General features: G+C 34.6%; 1 protein-coding gene across 5 annotated transcripts in view; it reads left to right on the top strand.

The window, feature by feature from the left end:
- Positions 1-12,481, top strand: part of BOLL (boule homolog, RNA binding protein) — a 78,842-nt gene that overhangs the window by 13,293 nt on the left and 53,068 nt on the right. For all 5 annotated transcript variants that reach the window (XR_014830069.1, XM_085000300.1, XM_021075731.2 and 2 more), the window contains exons 6-8: positions 2,971-3,098; positions 6,734-6,805; positions 12,020-12,067. Coding sequence is in view for 4 of the 5 variants with exons in the window: in XM_085000300.1 (XP_084856426.1) it covers positions 2,971-3,098; positions 6,734-6,805; positions 12,020-12,067 (248 nt within the window). In the remaining variant the exon portion in view is untranslated. The remainder of the gene's footprint in view (positions 1-2,970; positions 3,099-6,733; positions 6,806-12,019; positions 12,068-12,481) is intronic.

The raw sequence follows: 12,481 nt of genomic DNA, 5'->3' as shown, positions 1-12,481 counted from the left end.
TCAACATTATGGGTTTTCATTTGTTTCATTTAATCTTTACAACAACCTGTGAGGAATTATTAGTTCTGTTTTTGTAAATTCAGTCTTATAAAAAGTAAAGACATTTTGTTTTAGAAATGTTTCTGCTGAAATATACTTAAATGTAGAGGAGTTATTCTGGGCATGCTGTTTGTCATAACCCAATGCAGCATACCAGAATTGCAATTTTTTTTTAAGTGTCATGGTTTATGTAAACCTTCATATACAATTTGCATTCTATTCCATGCATTTTATTGTTTATTATAATATAAAATGTTCCCTAAAAATAATTGTTTGAATAAAACTGGTTCTTTTTTGGGGTTTTTTTTGTTTTGTTTTGTTTTGTTTTTTGGCTTTTTAGGGCTGCACCTGCACCATATAGAAGTTTCTTGGCTAGGGGTCAAATCAGAGCTGTCAGACTACACCATAGCCACAGCATTGCCATATCTGAGCCACATCTGTGGCCTGCACCACAGTTCATGGCAATGCCAGATCCTTAACTCACTGAGTGAAGCCAGGGATCGAACTCGCATCCTCATGGATACTAGTTGGGCTTGTTACTGCTAAGCCACAATGGGAACTCCCTGCATAAAATTGATTCTATAGGAATATAACCATATTCAACCTGTGCCTTTTCATATTTCTAAACATACTATCTCATGCCCAAATTTGAGAAGTATGGGGATTAAATAACAACCAAATGATAGCATTAGCCTTCAAATACAAAACGGTTTGACTCCAAAGCATTTTTACTTTTCCACAAAGAAATAATAAGTATTAAAGTACATTTACAAAATACAAAGGATTCCTATATCAATTTTTTTTCAAGCCTGTTACTTTTCCATCTCTGTTACCAACATTTTAGTCCACTTTGTTTGCGTTGATTACTAGAACAGCTTCCTAACTGGTCTCTGAATCCAGTCTTGCTACCTTCCAACCCATCATATGCAAGGCAGCCAGAGTAATCTTTCAGAAGTACACATCTTATGTTATTGTCTGCTTATTTTGAGGTATTCTTCCTTTTCTTTCCATGCTTTAGCCATAGCCTTCTCTTTAGTTTCAGAACATACCCATATTCCTGATATACTGTTTTCTTTACCTACAGTGATCTTTACCATGTTATTCTTTATTTAAAGCTTAGCTCCAAACAATTTCACTACAAATGCTACAAATGTATGTGTATATGTATATATATGTGTATATATATATATATATATATATATTTAAAATGTTCAGCATAGTGCCCCATACTACCCAATATAATACCCTATTCTACTTCATGCACTTAGCAAAATTGCATTTAGTTAATTGTGTAGTTAGCTAATGACTATGTCCCCCCAACCCTGCCCCCAGAATCTAACTTCTTTGAAGGTAGGAGGCCAAGGCATGCCCAATTTTTTTCTTTTTTCTTGTTGGCTGTATCACCAGGACCAAGTTCAAGACCTTGTAATAGTAATCACTCAAATTTTATTTATTTATTTAGCAGATAAACCTTTGGTCCCTTGATGATCTTTGGAGGGAAATCCATGAACCTCCTGAATTGTGTGCAAAATTTTGATTGAGTGTATATATTTCTGAGAAAAGGGTCTTTGGCTTTCATCAGATTCTCAAAAGAATTGGATTAAGAATCACTAAAATATGCAGTAACAATACTAAATGAAATGTGGTTAAAAGCTCAAAAGTAATAGTGTTACTTAAAGTGGTGGTCCAATACTGCTTACAGTGTGGTTTGCAGCCACCAGCAGCTCATTCGGGATCTGTCAAAATGCAGTTCCTCAGACCCCATCCGAGATACCTAAATCAAAATCTCTTGAAATGGGGACCTGGAATTTTTATGTTAATAAGCTGTCTAGGTTATTATAATGTATTTTACATTTTGAAAAGCATTAATAGTGGAAGGAGGTTTTCCAGTTCAGTAATTTATACAACCTTGCTGATCAAGCACTTAAATCTAACAGCGTATAAAAATTTTAAAGTCTCCTCCCGACAAGAGAAATGCTTTTTGGTTTTTATGCGGAGGAGTATGTATAACGTGACCTGGGAAAAGAGATGCAGACCCCAAATTAGCAACATGAAACTCTGTAGTCAGGTTTGCAAGAGCAACAGTTATAGGAAAGGGAGACTGGAGAATAAAAGATAGTCATAGCATGAGTGAGTGCTTGCTGATAGTAGGTCCAGAGAATTTGTAGGGTGGAACAGGAATTTTGAGGAAAGCAGAATTTTGTCCAGCTTCACTGCCTCCATCATCTTTAGCCTTTTACAAATAGAAGACCTCATTAAGATTTTAAGAATTTCGCTACAGTATCTATAGTCTTCAGGTAACTCTATACGTAATTTGTATTTGTAAAAATAATGACTGCTGATTATCTTAATTGTTAAGATTTGTTTCATTATACTGGTATTAAAATATGAATTGGTGAATTTTTAGTATTCCTTATTAAACCTCTTTCTTTTTCTTTTATTCACCTTAAACTAATAAAAGCTCTAAGGTAGTGAGTTTGAAAATATATACCTCTTGGGGTTGGTTAGTCGCTCAAAACTATTACACTTAGAATGGATAAGCAATGAGGCTCTACTATATAGCACAGGGAACTACATCCAATCTCTTGGGATAGACCATGATGGAATATAATATAAGAAGGAATTTATATATATATATATATATATATATATATGTGTGTGTGTATGACTGGGTCACTTTGCTGTACAGCAGAAATTGGCACAACTGTGAAACAACTAAACTTTAATTTTTTTTAAAAAAAAGGAAAAGAAAATATATACCTCAAAGATACTTTAATATATGGAATTTTTTAAGAACCTGTAACATTCAGTTTTTACTGAAGTTATTGTTATATATCTGCACATAAGATGAACATTTTCCAGTGTTCAGAAATTACATTTTTAAGTGTTAAAATGAACATTTCAATTATTACTATTTATTCTTTGTTTTAGGTTCCAGTATAATGCCAGCAGCTGGAACAATGTATCTAACAACTTCAACTGGGTATCCTTACACTTATCATAATGGTGTTGCTTACTTTCATTCTCCAGAAGTAACTTCTGTCCCACCATCGTGGCCTGTAAGTAATTTCATTTTAGAAGAGTTTCCATCTGTTACAATTAAATTTTTAATTTCCAAAATATTTCAACCACAGACATGTGCAAATAATAATATAACAGCCATGTAGCCATCACTCAAATAGATGTTAATGTCTTGTCGTATTTACTTGTTATTTTAATAGAGAGGAATAAAATATAATAAATTCAAGTAAAGTCTCCTTGCCTCCATTATCTTACCCTCTTTTCCTCCTCAGAGATCACCAGAGTATCTTTCCTGTTCATTTTATGTTTTTACTACGAATGTAGGTATCCTTAAACAATAGATATACAGTATTATTTGGTTTTTGTTTTTTGCTTTTTAGGGCTGTGCACACAGCATATGGAAGTTCCCAGGCTAGGGGTCGAATAGGAGCTATAGCTGCTGGCCTATACCACAGACACAGCAACACAGGATCCAAGCCACGTCTGTAACCTCCAGCACAGTTCACAGCAACACCAGATTCTTAACCCACTGAGCAAGGCCAGGGATCGAACCCACATCCTTATGGATCCTAGTCAGTTTGTTAACTGCTGAGCCACCAAGGGAACTCCTCCACCTTAATATTTCTTATACAACCTCTTTTTGCTTTGCTCTCCCCTATTTCTCAAAGGCATTGCCTTCTTGAATTGTCTTGTTTCATGTCCTGTTAGTGTATACATTCCAGAATAAAGGATTGTAGCAAAATCCAGAATGAGTGAGAGTGTGCCTTTCATAGTGAAGGGAAAGAGTATTGTAAAAGGGGAGTTTTAAAAAGAAGAATCTGTTGTACATAGATAACATTCACAGATCAAATCAGGAAAGAGGCCATATGGAATATCTGAAAATTAGCACTCTTAAACCTATTCATGCCTATGTACAACTGTGTTCCCCTACCTTGGTCTAGGCTACAGTACATAAATAGAAGTAGACTTGTACATTGATAGAGTATACATAACTTTGACTAGATGTTGCCTAATATATCCAAATACAAATTTATGAGAGCTTCAGTTTCTCCATAATCTGCCATTCCTTTAGTTTACTAGATTTTTGTATTTTTGCTATTATTATCATGAGATGGTATCTTGCTTTACCTTTCATTTGCCTATTCAATGATAAGATTGAACATATTTTTATATATTCATTTGCCATTTCATTTTCTTCTATGAGCTGCCTCTCCATATCTTTTGTCCAGTTTTCTATTGGGATTATTTGTCTTTTTCTTGAGCTCATTATATATATTTTGTGGGTTGTAAACATCTTCCAGTTTGAGCCTTGTCCATTAACTTTATGGTGTTTTTTGTTGTACACAAGTTTTCTGTTTTAATGTTGACAGATGTATTAATATTTTCTTTTATGGCTTGAGCTTTTAGTGTCTTGGTTTTTTAAAAAAAATATATTGTGGTATTACTGTCTTTCACATATAGATCTTAAATCTGGAGCTTATGTATTGACTAATCCATCCTCTTCCACTGTTTTGAAATGAATCCTCTGTCAAATGCCCATGTCTGTGTGTGTGTCTTTTTCTGGTCGCTTTATTGTGTTCCATTGGTGCATTTGTGTTCGCTGCCCAATTCTGTTTTAATTCCCATTACTTTAGAATGAGTCTTAAAATCTGATAGGCAGCAATCTCACTCTGCTCTTTAGGAGTTTCTCACCTGTCCTTAAGTTTTGCTTTTGTAAATGAAAATTTCATAGTTCAGTTCAGCTCTGTGAAAAGCCTTTGTTTTTATTAGAATTATATTAACTATATATAGATTAATTTGGGACATTTAGATGTAACACTGAATTTTCCTGTTCATAAATGTTATTTCTTTTCATTCATCAGTGAAATTTTCTTTTTCCATAAAAAAAGTCTGGCACATCTTTTGTTTAATTTATTTGTAGGCACTCTGTAGTTTTTGTTGCTCTTATGTATGGTGTATTTTTTTAGTCACACTCCCTAACAGGTTGTGACTGGTGGGTAGTAATGCTTTTGATTTGTAAATGTTGATATTATATCAGTAACCCTGCCAAACTCTCATATAGGCAGTCATTTCTGTCTCTTTCTGCTCTTTTGTTTCTCATGTTTTTCTCATTGAATTATTGCACTGGCAATATCTCTGCTATAGTATTTGTATGATAATACCGTAACTTTGTTCCTTAAAAAGGAAATAAGTTCAGTGGCTCACCATTAAGCTTTACATGAGGCTCTTCCATATAAATATGCAGGTGTTGGAAGATACTCTTAACCGTAACCAAGGTTTCTCTTCCTCAGCACTATTGACATTTTAGGCCAGGCGACTGATTCTTTGTTGCTTAAGAGTGTCCTATACATTGCAGGATTTTTAGCAGTACCTGAGTCTCTCCATATTTATGAAAGCCAAAAATATTACCAAACGTTCCCAAGGGAGGCCAAGTCCCATCTGGTTGAGAACTATTGCCCTAAATCAATTAAGGAAGTTACTTTTTTGTTCTGTTTACTAAGAGTTTTTATGATGAAATGGTATTGAATTTTAAGTTGCTTTTTCTTAATCTGCTGAGATTATTATTTTTTCCTCCTTTAATCTATTAATATAGTAAATCCCATTATTATTTTCTAACGTTAATCTGTGGTACAATTTTATTAAGCACATGGTACTCTGAAAATTATACAAAACTATGATACTTTTCTTCAGTTTTCTTCAGTTTTGTTTTCTAAAACAAAACAATGTAAATTAGACCTCACATTAAAAATTAAAATTTAATTGCTATCATTAAAGCCCATTTTAGGAGTTGCCATCATGGCTCAGTGGTTAATTGAGGTTGCAGGTTTGATCCCTGGCCTTGCTCAGTGGGTTAAGGATCCAGCGTTGCTGTGGCTGTGGTGTAGGCTAGCGGCCACAGCTCCGATTGGACCCCTAGCCTGGGAGCCTCCACATGCCATGAGTGCGGCCCCAGAAAAAGACAAAAAGACAAAAAAAGATAAATAAATAAAGCCCATTTTACCTATTGTGTAGTGCAACTTGCTTGTTTTATTAGTGATCTGGTTTTAAGTAATCTGTTTGGGGTTTACTGTATTACTTTGAATAATCAAATGTTTACATGCACTTTCTTCAAACATAATAAATTTAATTCACTTAAATATCAAATTAATTAAACAATATAACAAATGGTTCAATAAATAATGTGTTTGCTTTAATTTTAAATGTATAACGGGGAATAGGATGTTGATTATTTGTAAATAGTGGGAAAATCAGCAAAATCAAGCAGCAAAATCAGATATGATTACTCATTCAGTTCTAAATGCTGTGTAAACGTTATATATTGCTGGTTTCCACAATGGAGACAGGCAGTGTCACCTTTAGTCCAGCTGCCATTTTCCTCTAAACATTCTCTTAGAAGTATATTTCCATAATCTTTGGACTAAAAGCAACTTTCCTGGTGGTTGTTTTAGCATTACTATGGAAATAAAACCACACGGAAGTAGAAATACCTGTGCTAATTTTAAGAGACTTAAAATGGCGTTGTAATAACATCAGTAAGAAGTGGGAAAATGATATTTTCAGTCATAAACCATAGGTTGACTACATTTAGATAACAATGCAGGATAAATTTTATTATAAACTGTTTTTTAAAATTTTGCCTAAAATAATTTTTCTGTTTTGCTTTCCTCTTTAGTCACGTTCTATATCTAGTTCCCCTGTGATGGTAGCTCAGCCCGTTTATCAGCAACCTGCATATCACTACCAGGTAAACATTAAATTACAATGAAAATCTTCTTTGATACCTCTAGTCCTTTTTTTGAGTTACTTTCATTTTATTCTTTCTCATGCAATTCTCTAGTAATTAAAAAGAGATATTTAAGCCTTGATAGCAGTGATTTTTCTTTTTTTATGAGGGAACTCAACAGTCTCATACAAGAAGATGGACAGTTGGAATTCCTGTTGTGTCTTAGTGGGTTACAAACCGGACAGGTATCCATGAGGATGTGAGTTTGATCCCTAGCCTCGCTCAGTGGGTTAAAGATCTGCTATTGCGGAGTTCCCATCATGGCGCAGTGGTTAACGAATCCAACTAAGAACCATGAGGTTGTGGGTTCGATCCCTGACCTTGCTCAGTGGGTTAACGATCCGGCGTTGCCGTGAGCTGTGGTGTAGGTCGCAGACGCGGCTCGGATCCCTCATTGCTGTGGCTCTGGTGTAGGCCGGTGGCTACAGCTCCAATTTGACCCCTAGCCTGGGAACTCCCATATGCCACGGGAGCGGCCCAAGAAATGGCAAAAAAAAAGACCAAAAAAAAAAAAAAAATCTGCTATTGCTACAAGCTATGAGCTGTGGTATAGGTTGTAGATGCAGCTCAGGTCCCATGTTGCTGTGGCTGTGACGTAGGTCAGCAGCTATAGCTCCAGTTTGACCCCTAGTCTGGGAACTTCCATATACTTCAGGTGCGACCCTAAAAAGAAAAACAAATAATGAACTGTTTACTTCTTTTATCAAATGTAATGAGGTCAGTTTATTTTCCCTAACATGTAATCTAAAAATGTCTTTAGAAATTATTCTCAAAGTAAGATAAAATGTTGGACTGCAGGCTGATTTTTTTTTTAATGTTGCTAACATTATGTCAGTTTCTAGTTACTATATTTAATAAATGTATATTAAAATAAGCAACATGTGTTTATTTTATGACAGCCTCCTTTAGTTAACTAGCACTCTTCATTAATTCTTGCAGGAGATGGGGGATAAGTGAACTCTATTGCCAGGCCACTTTGGTGTTTTGTAAATAAAACATAAGTGGAACACAGCCATATTTGTTTACATATTGTCTGTGGCTGCTTTTGTGGCACAATGGCAGAGGTGAATAATTGCAACAGAGATATTATAGTCTGGCCCTTTACAGAAAAAGTTTGCCAACTCCTAATCTGTAGCATTCACAAATAAAATCACACCCTTTCATGTCTTTGGACTAGTGGAAAAGAATTCATTTCTGGGTTGTTGTTTTTTTTTTTTCTTTTTGAACTTTTAAAATAAACCCACATGAAATGTTAGTTATTGGAATTATTTTTAGTATTAGACTAGGTTTGGGGGAGGTCAGTTATTTTTAAATTCTGTTAACTGTGCTAAGTATAAAATTACCTAAAATGTTTTTTCACTTAGTTAATTAAAGTAACTTAATGGCATTTATTTAAGACGTATGTAATGTGAATTTTCCTAAGCTGCCTCAAATTTTGACTAAGGCCCCAAAGACAGCATTAGGTACCAGGCCAATTAACATAACAAACCAAAAATTATGAAACCAGTTTTGGGATCCTTCACTTATTGCCCACTTGGGCACATATGTGGATAAGGTTAATAAGGGAGATTGGCAGTAAGGCTTTCTTAACAAGAGAGTTATTAGAGTACTGTGGCATTTCCCATTCTCCTCAAACAAGATGACTTCAGAGACTGAGTTTAATATTTGTTCCCTGAAATTTGTTAGATAGACCCACTTGGTCATGACCTCCTAAACTAAAGTCTGAAGAAGAAGCTGGAGTGGCTTATGGAGGCAGAGCAAGGAGAAAAGTTTACAGTAGGAACGTGTTGACCATCTCAGAGCAAGCAAAGGTTTATGTTTCCCAAGAGCTAGATACGAACCTCACAGAAAAGGCTCTTTCCAAAAAACTTTAAGATGACCCCAGGAGAGAAAAAAAAAAATCTGTGTGAAGTAAACTCCTAGAGTCAAGGTCTAGAATTCCAGTCAGAAGTTCTCAGCATGGAGATCACCAAAGATATCTAGTAGAGTACCTAACCAGAGTCAGCATTTGGAATTTGCCACACCCCAAAAAATGATCTATCCTAATTTTTATCCAGGGGCAAGGACAAATAGCTCAACACAGCACTTGTTTGTTTTACCCTTTGAAAAACTTTTTCATTTTTTTTGAGGTATAATTGATTTACAATATTATATTAGCTTCAGGTTTACAACATAGTGATTCAAAATTTTTATGGATTATACTCAATTTATAGTTACTATAAAATATTAGGTTTATTCCCTGTGTTATATAATATATTCTTATAATTTATTTTATATATAGTAGTTTGTACTTTTTTTTTTTTTTTTGTCTTTTTGCCTTTTCTTGAGCCGCTTCTGTGGCATATGGAGGTTCCCAGGCTAGGGGTCTAATTGGAGCTGTAGCCACCGGCCTACGCCAGAGCCACAGCAACACAGGATCCTTAACCCACTGAGCAAGGCCAGGGATCGAACCCACAACCTCATGGTTCCTAGTCGGATTCATTAACCACTGCGCCACGACGGGAACTCGTTTGTACATTTTAATCTCCTACCATCATCTTGTCCCTCCCCTTGTCCCTCTTAACCGCTGGTAACCACGAGTTCAAAATAGTGCTTTTTAGGAGTTCTCGTTGTAGATCAGTGGTTAAGAACCCAACTAGTATTCATGAGGATGTGGGTTCCATCCCTTACCTCTCTCAGTGGATTAAGCATCCAGTGTTGCTGCAATCTGTCACAGAAGTGGGCTCAGATTCCCTGTTGCTGTGGCTGGCCAGCAATTGCAGCCACAGTTCAACCCCTAGCCTGGGAACCTCTGGTCACAGATGTGGCTCAGATCCACTGTTGCTGTTGTTGTGGCTGTGGCGTAGGCCAGCAGCTACAGCTCCAACTTGGACCCCTAGCCCGGGAACTTCCATATACCACATGCAGCTGTAAAAAAAAAAAAAAAAAAAAAAAAAAAAATAGTACTTTGGCACTTTAGTGCCAAGGGTGAGATATTCTGAAAATTTTCTAATATAATTTAATTTTATACATTTGACTCTGGTTTTCCACTTGACACAAATTATAAAATTGGAAGTATGTTACCTCAGTATACTCAGAAAAGATTTTGTACCAATTTGTAACATAATATTTTATAAGAAACAATTTCACTTCACATATTTCTTTCCAGTTATATCTTTTTTCATCATCATTCTATCCTTAAAATCTCCACTTCCCTTCCTTGCATTTTCCCTTGCTCTTTCTTTTTACAAATTCTAAGATTGATAGTTTTATCAGATTTTTTGGTCAAATCAGGTAATGCATGGTTCAGTTAGTATTTATATCCTTCATATTTCTCACTTCGTAGTATGATTTTATTTATCCAACAAATCTACATATAAATCAAGCTTATTTCAGATTTTTTATTTAAAAATTAAAATAAAAAATAAAATATTTTCTTAAGAGATTATACATTATCCTACCTTTTTTAAATATGGTATACAGAACATAGACCTCATGTTATCTGGGTCATCATCATAGTTCAGTGATGTCATCCATTAGCAGTTAATGTGCTCAGCACTAAAGAGATTAGATGGTAGAGTCATGAGATCTTTTTTTTTCTATTTTTTAACAAATAAAAAAAAGACTTTTTAAAGGTAGAAAATAAGTATAAAAAAAATTATTAAGAAACAATAGGGAGTTCCCATCGTGGCTCAGTGGTTAATGAACCCAACTAGGAACCATGAGGTTGTGGGTTCGATCCCTAGCCTTGCTTAGTGGGTTAAGGATCCAGCGCTGCCATGAGCTGTGGTGTAGGTCACAGACACGGCTCGGATCTGGTGTTGCTGTGGCTGTGGTGTAGGCTGCAGCTGTAGCTCCGATTCGACCCCTAGCCTGGGAACTTCCATATGCCACGCATGTGGCCCTAAAAAGACGAAAGGAAAAAAAAAGAAAAGAAACAATATACCTAATTTAAGAAATTAATTATATTATCATCTTACAGTAAGTACCTTAAATAATTTGACCCTCTTTTTCTAAATAATAGCTTTATGTAGGTATAATTCAGATATCTTAAAATTTACCTACTCAAACTATGCAATAGAGTAGTTTTTACTAAATTTGCAGTTATGTAACCATATCTCACACATACACACACACAAAACTTAACTAGTAAGTCATTCCCCTTTCCTCCTAATCCTAGCCCTAGGCAACTAGTAATCTACTTTGTCTTTATAAATTTTCCTGTTCTGGCCATTATATGGGTATACCACATTTTGTTTATCTGTTCATCCAATGATAAAGTTTTGGGGTGTTCACACTTTTTAGCTCTTACAAATAATGCTGCTGTGAACATTGTACAGATTTTTTAGGTCTTATATCTAACAGTGGAATTGTTGAGTCATATGGTATCTCAATGCTTGACCTTTTAAGTGTCATACTAGTTTCCCAAAAAGCTGCACCATCCCCAGCAGCAGTTTATGAGGGTTATAATTTCTTCATATCCTTGCCAATACTTATTATCTACCTTTTTGATTATAGCCATTCTAGTAGCTATGAAGTGATATCACATTGATTTGATATTAGTAGTTTTGATTTCCATAACCTAAGGCTAATGATGTTGAGTGCCTTTTATATGCTTAGTGGCCATTTTTTAATATTTTCTTTGGGAAAAAATACCTGTTCACATCCTTTACCAATTTTTAAATTGGGTTACTTGCCTTTTATTATTGGGTTATAAGAATTCTTTATATATTCTATACATATTCTATATATAGTTTGATATGTAATAAATATATTCTACAGATATTCTATATATACTATAAATATATTCTATATTTACAAATGGGAGCTTATCAGATACATCATTTGTAAATATTTTCTCCAATCTTGTGGGGCTTTTTTACCTCCTTGATGGTGTCTTTTACAGCTCACAAGTTTTTAATTTTAATGAAGTCCAATTTATTTTTTTCTTTTGTTGCTTTGTTGCTTGTTCCTTTGATGTCATAATCTTTAACTGCCTATTTCAAAGTCATAAAGATTTACATCTGTTTTCTTCTAAGAGTTTTATAGTTTTAGCACTTATATGTAGGTCTTTGATTCATTTGAGTTAATATTTATATATGGTTTGAGGTAAATGCAAATATACTTTTGCATGTAGATATACAGTTTTAACCCGTGTTTATAATCTGGATGGGTTTTTTTTTTCTTTCATTTTAGGCACCTGCACAGTGTCTACCAGGTCAGTGGCAGTGGGGTGTTCCTCAGGTAAATATTTTTTTCATTGTTTTTGTGAATAATGCATGAACCTTTAAGTCAGGAGAACGAGATCTGAGACCTTCCTCTTCTATTTATTAACTATGATACCTTTGGCAATTCATTTAATCACTGTATTTCTCAGCTTCCCCATTTGTAAAGTAGAAGCAATGATACTATACCTTTGAAAGCTTTCTCACATGATTTTTGTAAAGATCAAATGAGATCATGTAAGTGAAAGCATTTTATAAGTGAGTGCTATATAAAATGAAATGAAAATTTACTTTTTAACTATTAGTATTCATAGAAAATTTAACATTTTTTAGCTTTACTTTAAATTTTGCATCAGTTTTATTTATGCACCTAAATAAATATCCCAACTCCCAAATTTTGATAACAAATAGTGTAGCTCCAGAAAGTTTTGTT

The sequence above is a fragment of the Sus scrofa genome, chromosome 15 (genome assembly GCF_054392235.1).
Source record: "Sus scrofa isolate SSC_HxYL_T2T_F1_AM1 chromosome 15, Sscrofa_HxYL_maternal_Yorkshire_Landrace_v2.0, whole genome shotgun sequence".
Taxonomy (NCBI): Eukaryota; Metazoa; Chordata; class Mammalia; order Artiodactyla; family Suidae; genus Sus; species Sus scrofa.
The sequence above is the reverse complement of the archived record's forward strand: the minus strand, read 5'-3'. Positions and strand labels throughout refer to the sequence as shown.